This window comes from Habropoda laboriosa, unplaced genomic scaffold (assembly GCF_001263275.1).
Source record: "Habropoda laboriosa isolate 0110345459 unplaced genomic scaffold, ASM126327v1 scaffold22, whole genome shotgun sequence".
Lineage (NCBI taxonomy): Eukaryota > Metazoa > Arthropoda > Insecta > Hymenoptera > Apidae > Habropoda > Habropoda laboriosa.
Window position 1 is genome coordinate 5,720,023 of NW_017100261.1, and position 9,500 is coordinate 5,729,522.

Consider the following 9,500-nt stretch of genomic DNA (forward strand, 5'->3'; position numbering starts at 1 on the left):
AACAGTAGGAGTCCATCAGACATATGTTTATATAATTCATCTAATCCTGAGTATAATCTAATAAACACGATTTGAAAAAGTTCTGAGAAGTTTTGAAAATTTGTCTATAAATATAATTTATTTTATAGAACGAACTGTATCCTTTTCAAAATCGCGTGTTAATATTCATATATTTCAACAGACTATGATTTTTCGTCTGCTTTACATAAATAGACTACCCGGATTAGGGTTAAGTTGCATCTTGAGATTTCAAATGCCCCGCCGTAATCTTCTAGTACTCCACCATACGACAGATGGCACTGACGCAGGTCTCATAGGCTCACCGATACAGCTGTCGCGCGGGATTTTCGCGTGTGTGTAATAGAAGCGTGTTCAAGCATGTTCAGTGCGAGATTCGTTCGTTTCTGTCGCGTTATTATTTCACATTTTACTTCGTTTAATTGCTGCGTGTTTATATTGAATTATTGCTGTGTGCCTATCTATTTCGTTTCTTCTATTCTAACGTTACATTTCTTCGGCGAAGTTAGTGTCATATCGTCATCTTAATACTATTTGCAATTAGATACCGTACATTCCTTGGTTATTTCCAAGCAAATTCTAAAAGTGCCTATACAGAGTGCTTTCAGAAGTGCAAAAAGGATCACTTTAATTTAGAATAACGTTTTATTAGCAAAGTTTTATGAAACTAGTTCAGCTATTTGTTTGATCAAATCTCGTGTTATATTTACTTACGTAACAGTGTGTATTCTGTATCGACGCAATTTGGAGAAAGTGAAATAACGAAATGAAACGCTGAAAGCTTCCACTGTAAGTTGAAATTTTGACATTCTGTTTAAGATTCGTGTATTTCTGTAGACTGATTCGCTCCTTGATCGTTGGATAATTGTTACTGTCGCTTAAATAAGATGCTACTTTTGCACAGCTATAGAAATAATATTTTTGTCTGGCAAACGGATTAATACGAAATTCGTTCAAATTTAACACACTTCTATACAAATTAAATGAAGGTGTTCTACCGGATACCTTTATTTTGGGTAAAATTGCAGTTCGTGTTATATTTTACGCGTATTATAATCTTCCGGAAGAAAAATGGCGGGAAATGTCGTTTTATATTTATTTTATGGTACCGTTAAAAATATCACATTTTCCGAATTTTAAGCGTGTCGCTTAATTTTTCAAAGGGTTTCCAGAGAACCAGCCGTAACAACGTATAATTATCAAATTAATACGTAGTTTACCGAGAAATTTATTATTGCATAAATTTACCATAAATTTCCAACGCTTATTTTCAATGTACGCATATATTACTCGATAACAAATTACTCGTATATATGATAATATTTATAACAGAATTAATAAACGTGAAAATGTTAAGCCGTATTTCCAACAAAAAGAACTATATATACGTATAATAATGGTGCGAATGGAACGAAAAGAAATTCGTTGAAATCTATCAGGTAATTTCAGTTAATAGAAGGCAATTACTTTTGTAGGTACAAGGGTGACCACGTGATAAATTACAGTCAAAGAGGTGGCATCAGCGTAATTACTGAAAAGCAAACGCGAACGTCGCGTCTCTTGATATCCAGGGCGTTGCCTGCTGATTCTGGAAATTACACGTGCGCCCCGTCCGGGGCCAACTCAACCAGTGTCCTAGTCCACGTACTCAATGGTGGGTGAGTCAGAATAAAGAAATTTTTTAGGAGATATTATGTCAATTTCACGTGTTTGCAAATTTCTCGAAAATAACCTAGAATTTATTTACAGTGTTAAGTGTAGAAATGAATTCTTACCGATTAGATTCACGTAATTGATTCAAGGCCACCGAGTTTCTGTGGCGAATTTATTAATAACGGAAATTATTTCGACGATTAAAATTAATTATTATCTATTTTATTATTATTTTTGTTAACACAGCTTCCCGCGCTTCTTGTTGGTTGGAAGGTCGGATTGGCGTTGGTAATTATTGCACGTGTATGTGCCAACTACTTATTGCCGCGATGGTGATCGCGCTTTATTTGTGATGTCGATTATTGCGGACTGGACCGCACTGGTGTATTAAGAATGTCGAGTATCGCGTGTTAGAGCGCTCAAAGTGGTGTCGATTGTTTCTAAGTATATTAGAATCTGCCCGAATGTCGTGAACTGGCTGTATATATCTCTATTCGCCAAAATGGGGAGTTTACCTTGTTGGCAAATCATGGGCCTTTCGCCCCTTAGAGCCGCTCTCCTGGGCCCTCGTGCACTCCCCCGTGGTCCGCAGAGTAGGGCGGTGGCAGAGAGGGAGAGACGGTCCCAAACGGGGGTGTCAGCCCCGCGTGGCGATTTTGCCGAAACGTCGACTTTGCGGGTTTATGGCATGTTTACCGTTACTGAGCGCGCAGAGGCAAGTACCGGCTTACCATGTGGCCCGCAGAAGTGGAGAATTTCCGCGGCCATCAGGTAATAAGCCGGATTAATTTTATTATCTGTTTTCAGTCTTCCTAGATGAATCTTCGATAGTACCCAAAAGTCGGAAAGAATTCACTTCTATATTTGATAGATTGTATGTGTATAGTCGCTGGAAGAAATATAAATTCGCTCAGGCGTCAAAATTTAGGGGAAGCTTGTCGAATTTGGAGCACTTTTTTAATCAATACTGACACAGGAATATTTAAAAAAAAAAGTGGAGGAGGAATGTTGCTATCTACAGCTTCAAAATTATGTAATTTATTTTTCCAGAAATGCAATTTAGAATGGTAAAAAGGTAATAAATTAAAATTGCGTTATCAGTCCAATCAAAGCAACTGGTTTCCTAAGATGGACCACTTTTTTAATCTATATTGATACAGGAATATTTTTAAAAAATGTGGAGGAAAGAATATAATTATTTGTAGCTTCAAAATTATGTAATTTATTTTTTCAGAAATACAATTCAGAACGGTCGAAAGTTAATAGATTAAAATTTCTGATGGACAAAATTGGACCGCTGGCTTAATATAGGTAGACGCCGACAAAACCCTGAGAATATAAAGGCTAGAATTCACACTCAGGGTCGCATGAAGTGTGCCTTAGCTTTGATTCAGTCCCAATCAAAAAACGTAAAATGCATCAATCTGTTACTATTACTTAATGCCTTAATTTACAACCTCGCTATATTTCTTTCATCGACTGTACAAACACTACCAGTGAAAAGTTTGGAATCACTGCAATTAACACAAAGATCTTCAGAAACAAATTAGCAACTTTAAGATATGTTTTATCATTCAAGTCAATCGATCTGATCACCACAACATCAATTTTGAAATCTACAAAGAATCAGTAGCAAACTTTTGGCCGGTAGAGTACATTAATTTCGTCTAATTAATTCGAAGAATTTCTTCCACTGTGATTGCATGATTATTCAGGATATGTTTTAATATTGAATTACGGAGTAGAGATTTTAATTGTGCGATAACGGTCAAGTGAGCACAATTAAGAATCAACTTGGCAGCTGTAATTTATTTTACAATACAATACAGATCGACTATGGATAACGCGTGACACGCTATTAAATACAGAACAATGAAATGGAAATTGATAAAAAGAAACTTTGCATAACTTGATAAGATTTTCCTTGAGAAATGATTCATATTTAACGCTTTCTTGCGTACTCGATACCTTTAACCCTTTGAGTGTTCAGTTCATAATATTCACTTTGCAAGAGTTTCAGATAGCATACAACATTGTAAGTTTAAAATGATTAAAAATGAGATAAGAAGAAATGAACGCATATTTCCACATTATGCACAAGTAATTTACCACTTGTGTCAATAATCAGGTACCCTTTCGCACATTTTCTCACTTAAAATATCTGATCTTCCCGGTAAAAGATTTGAATTTCCCGCCAGATCGTTATTTCGCACACTTCCTATCCCTGTTTGCTCCAAGTTTCGAATTTTCTTCTCAGAAAGCTACTACAATTATACGATAAAGTACCCGACAATTCTGAATTATCGACGCAAGGATTATGTCATAAAAACAATTTCCACTTTCTTGCCACATTTTAGTGAGCACTCAAAGGGTAAAACAAGACACCTGGTTCCAGTAAGTGTTTTATGGATGGAGAAACTCTGTGTTCCTGCAGTCTATATACATACCTTGTTTCTATTCACTTCAAAATGATTGACGTATCCTAAAGGCACGACGTAAAGCATAGGTACAGCCAGCTCACGCTGAGACCGCTCGTCCTTTGGGTCTAACTCCCTCGTCAAAGTGTCGTACCACCGTACGATCGACTTGGTCCTTCCAGGGTGCCTGTGGACCAGGCAAGACTGTCCAGGGATGATAAATAAGCTGATTTGCCCATCACTGGCCATTCCTATGGAACTCGCATAAATCTAGATGTACATGTAGGGATTTTAGGCGAACAACTGGGTTTTTACTCGGTGTTTTAAGGGGCTATTCGCTTTTCCCGGAGTTCAAATATTTTATCTGGCCGCTGTTATCATTGTGCAATACACTGTCGAAAATATTTCACTAATAAACAAGTAGATATAAATTATTAAAATGTTTCTTTAAAGGGGTGTTCGCTTTTCGCGACCGTAAAAATAGGCAATCTTTGTGATTTTTTTTTTAGTAGAAAAAGATACTGTATGACTTCGATCTTTTTACAGTGTGTTTATGAAGTTTCATATTTTATGTACGCAAAATTTGGTTAGAAAGAAATCAGTATATTTGAAGTAATGGCGATTTTGATAGAATGCCTGCAAAATGACGGTGAGCATGATTTCGTCCTTCAGGTTCACATAGAATGAAAAATGAAATTACCTTTATATTCAGAAACGTTTTTTTTATTATCCGCACTAGAATCATTGGTACTAGATTACATAAAAAAATGCGACAACGCGGTAAACACAAAAGTTACATTTTTGCGACTTTTCTAGACTTCAACCTAACAAAAGAATTGTAAATAAAAAATCAGAAGGCAGACAGTCCTCCGTAAACTGTAATCAGAGCAATAATTGTGTTCTCTGTCATTCAACTACAATTATTTAAACGGCACACCTACCGTCAAATAAGCAATACAAAATGTCCCGTAAATTATTATTATTTCAAATGCAGGCGATTGAAAAGGTAAAACGGAGGAAAGGAAATCTTACAAATATAGTACTCGAATAAAATACTGAACGAGATAAATTTCCTTAGCAGTTAGCCATATTAATTAACCAATTTGTCAGAACGCGCGATGTTATTGTTGTCATGGATAAACAATTACTCGAAATTGAGAAATGAACGTACAACCGTTCTGGGCCATACACACCGCAGAAATGGAGGATACAATTTTCAGATGTAGGTATAGGAAGGAAAAACATCACATCGATTTTATTCTAACGAATTCGTTAGTCACTCTTGCAGTAATTTGCATATTTGCATGCTGAAAAATGGTGGTCATTTGGAACGTTTGCTGTGTATAGTTTTACGTCACAAGCAGCGCCAATCTTTCGTAGGTTTTTATTTTATTCGGTACTCGTTTCGAATGCTATATTTATACGATTTCATTTTCCACGTTCCACATTCGCAATAATTTCCATGGTACGAGCTACAGCAAGTAGTAACAGAACGTGTGCGTACACACGTCGAAAGTTGCAAATATATTTAGGACTTCTAACAGAAACTGTTTGCTGTAATGAAGCAGCTTTTTAGACACGATATAGAGTACTGCGAGGTAAATTAACCGTTTTAGAAATATTTTCGAATATTTACCTTCGTGAAATGAAAAGTCTAATCTAATCTAATTAGAAGATTTTCTAATTTAAAAGAAAAATCTAGTGTTTCTATGTGAGATGTTCATTTACAATGCAATGCAGTGTATTTTGTGCCCTTTTTCTTAAAAATGTACTTGCTGGGAAAGAAACTGGAATGGAAAGGGAGTTCAGAATTAATTTTAAATGCAAACTAGTATGTAAACAAAATTTCAAATAGGAAAATTACGTTGAAAATATGGGGAAAAAAGTAATATGGATTTTTTGAAAATTTCGAACAGAGTGACTGCTTCAGTTGTTAGTATAAAATATTTTTAACAGTTTTTAAATGATTTCTAATAATTTCTTTTACTACCGAGCATTTCGGTATTTTTAATTGTAAAGCTCGGTAACTGCTGTAGATATTTCTGCAAATAGACGTCGGAAAATAACGGAGAAAAATCGCGACAGTTTAAGCTCAGCTGATCGTCTTCCCTCCAGGGATTCAATTCAGTATCCCCTTCGCGTTTCAGTCTTTATCGTGAACATTATTACTGTGTTCTCAAATTTCTCGCAATATCTTATGTAAGCACAGGATTTTACTCACTCCTCCACATAAAAGGGATATACTTGAAAATATTTTGTTAGAGATAGAAAAAAATAACGATTCTCGATCGTTGCTTTAAACTGAACAAATTTTGTAACAATTCGAACATTCGAAATTATTAAGTTATATATTTTATGTAATTAAATCATACTACCTACGAAATTAAATGTAATTACAAAAATAACGCACATTGTACCGCTATTTTTTCCTATTTACTTTCATAGCAAACCTGTTACTTTTTCCTACACTTTTATTCCGAAGGTGTTGCTGTTATTTTTCTTGTACATTTAGTGAAAATTTCTGCGTTCTTTCGTAATAGTACACGCGAAAGCGAGGAGGAAACAGGTCTGTCCGAAACGCCTGTCTTATTATTCCATCTCCCTGAAGCCTGGATATATCTGTTGAGATATTGTTGCATGGAAACTCCTCCCAGGCAGTCCTGGAAGGTCCAACAGGCTTACACATACATATTGTTCCTTGTACTCGTGTGCAAAGCCGAAGAGCGAGCAACGAAGCACGCAATCGTATGAGATATGTGCATCAGTAACTCGTCCAGTGAAACAATTGCACGGAGCAGTGCAAGGGAGCATAATATCCTTCCACGCTTTTCAACTTCACTTTCGACCTTCTTCTGCTGCCGTTAAATTCTACTAACTAATGGGGTTAGATAATGCACCACTCGCGGGCCTTTATTTTCCAATTTTTTTTTTCTTTTTTTTTTTTAGAGGCAATTAGTTCAGATTAGCGTAGCGATAATTCACGTTGCGTATCGAACAGCTTTTCAGACAGCAATTTAATGGAGCGTAGTGTGTTCGCTTTGGGTTGGAATAGAAGTTTGGAAAAGTTGTTGTTTGTAATATTACCTGGACCAATTCTAAAATATCTGAAAATCGTCTAAAAATATGCCAAGTTTTGAGAGAGTGGAATCGTGAAACTGCCTGAAACATGGCGAAAGATAGTGGAACAAAATGGGATATGTGGTTGAATAAATCTAAGTACGAATATTTAAACATTGTCTTTGAATTTCACTGAAAAAACGCTACGAACTTTTGTTTCAGTCGAATATATTACTGCATTTTATTATAGTAATTGAAGAGCTTCGTTGTTTAAAGGGCTCCAAAGTAAATGACCTCATTACTGGACATTTGAGAATGTGATCCTTCAAAAATAGTTATTTTTTTAGTAAAACATAAAGATATTCACAGGAGATATTGATTACTGAGACTGTTGGTCCCCCTAAGTTTCCAAATAAATCAGTTCTCAAGCGTGATATCAATGTTTACAAGAGAAGTAAGGTCAATGACCTCATTACTAGACATATAAGAATCTGATTCTTTACAAATAGTTATTTCTTAGTAAAACATAAAGATATTCACATGAGATATTGATTACTGAGACTGTTGGTCCCCCTAAGTTTCCAAATAAATCAGTTCTCAAGCGTGATATCAATGTTTACAAGAGAATTAAGGTCAATGACCTCATTACTAGACATATAAGAATCTGATTCTTTACAAATAGTTATTTTTTAGTAAAACATAAAGATATTCACATGAGATATTGATTACTGAGACTGTTGGTCCCCCTAAGTTTCCAAATAAATCAGTTCTCAAGCGTGATATCAATGTTTACAAGAGAATTAAGGTGAATGACCCCATTGCCGAGCAAATAAGAATGTGATCCTTTAAAAATAGTTATTTTTTAGATATCGATTACTCGGACCATTGGTCCCTATAATTTTCTAAATAAATCAGTTCTCAAGCGTAGTATGAATGTTCACAAGAGAATCATTAGTAAAAATTACATTCGGCGGATATTATTATTGATCTATCGGTGCCTTTTACCTTTCAAATTTCCCCATTATCGTTCAGTAGTTTCAGTCATTGCACACCAGACGCTAAGTAGTTTTGTCTATTATTAATTTATTTCCATTAATGTAATAACAGAAAAGATAAAGTATTTTTATTAATTTTTTGCGAAAAGTCAAGTTTATACTAAACATTCGTTTTTTACTATTAATAATAGTATGTGTCTTCTAAATTCACTAGTAAAAATATTGTTTAATTACATAGGAGTTTCTTAGTGTCTCTGTTTTCAATCACGATTTTCTGCAAATATCGAAATGAAAATTGACGTGATTTTTCTATTTTATCGTTAAATGCATCTTTCTCGTTAATTAGAGTAAATTATCATATGGATTCCTACATTTTTGTTATGAAATTGACGACTTCGGACATTCTCGCCTTATTAAAATATCTGAATTAACCTCACAGTCTTAGATGCAATCGGAAAATTCAGCAGTGGATTGATACGTTTGTGGGACAACTCTGGGATTAATATTTCGCCGTAGTGAATAAAGTATCGCGTACATTGATTCAGTTCGAATAGAGGTATTACTTTTGTTTCGCATTCAAACGAAGGAGGATTTTAGTTGGACAGAAGATCCGGTATAGTTCTAAATATTTATGACAGAAGGACTACAAAGAGCCACCGTGGATTGTGCATAATGAAACGTCTTTAGTTTTAACTTTCTGCACGAAAACAAAGGAAATATCGTGATATTAAATTCGAACATGGTTTTACATCGAAAGCTTTTGACTTCGCTAACAATTTACTTGAAGCTTCGATACGAGTTGGAAATTCTTTCGATACGATATTACTTTTAATGGAAATGCACCCTCGCTTCGAGGTTTTTAATTTCAAGTACAAAAGAGAAACTGAATGTGTCTGTGTTTCATAAAAGATAACGATGATAAAACCTTTATTAAACGTAATACAAAAAAGGAAAGAAATGCGAATAATTCAGAATGGAAGCTTTTCTCTTAGGGTAGTGTGCTTTTCTTATTAAAGATTAAGTATTAAGATATGACTGAAAGTCATTCCTGTCGTTTTACCTCTTTTTTTAAATATAATAGAATTAAAATAGTGTTTACCTATTTTGTGTCGGAGAAGTTAACATTTACGTGGTTAAAATTATTTCGTGAAATTTTAATGTAATTATGTGTCACTGAAATGAGCAGAAATGTGTTTTTTTTTTTAGTGCTAAATTTCAATCTTAGTCGATAATTATCTACTACTATGTTTTAATTGTTTATTGAGTATCCCTGTGCCTTTGAAATTCATACTTTTGACTGTTCCTAAAATAGTGAAGGAGACCTGATAAATATTTACATAAATATTAGAATATTTAAAGT

General features: G+C 34.6%; 1 protein-coding gene across 1 annotated transcript in view; it reads left to right on the forward strand.

The window, feature by feature from the left end:
- The window catches only part of LOC108572634 (hemicentin-1-like), a 68,734-nt gene that overhangs the window by 22,071 nt on the left and 37,163 nt on the right, over nt 1-9,500 (forward strand). Inside the window, 1 exon segment of the mRNA XM_017934892.1 lies at nt 1,494-1,672. Within this exon segment, the coding sequence (XP_017790381.1) occupies nt 1,494-1,672 (179 nt within the window).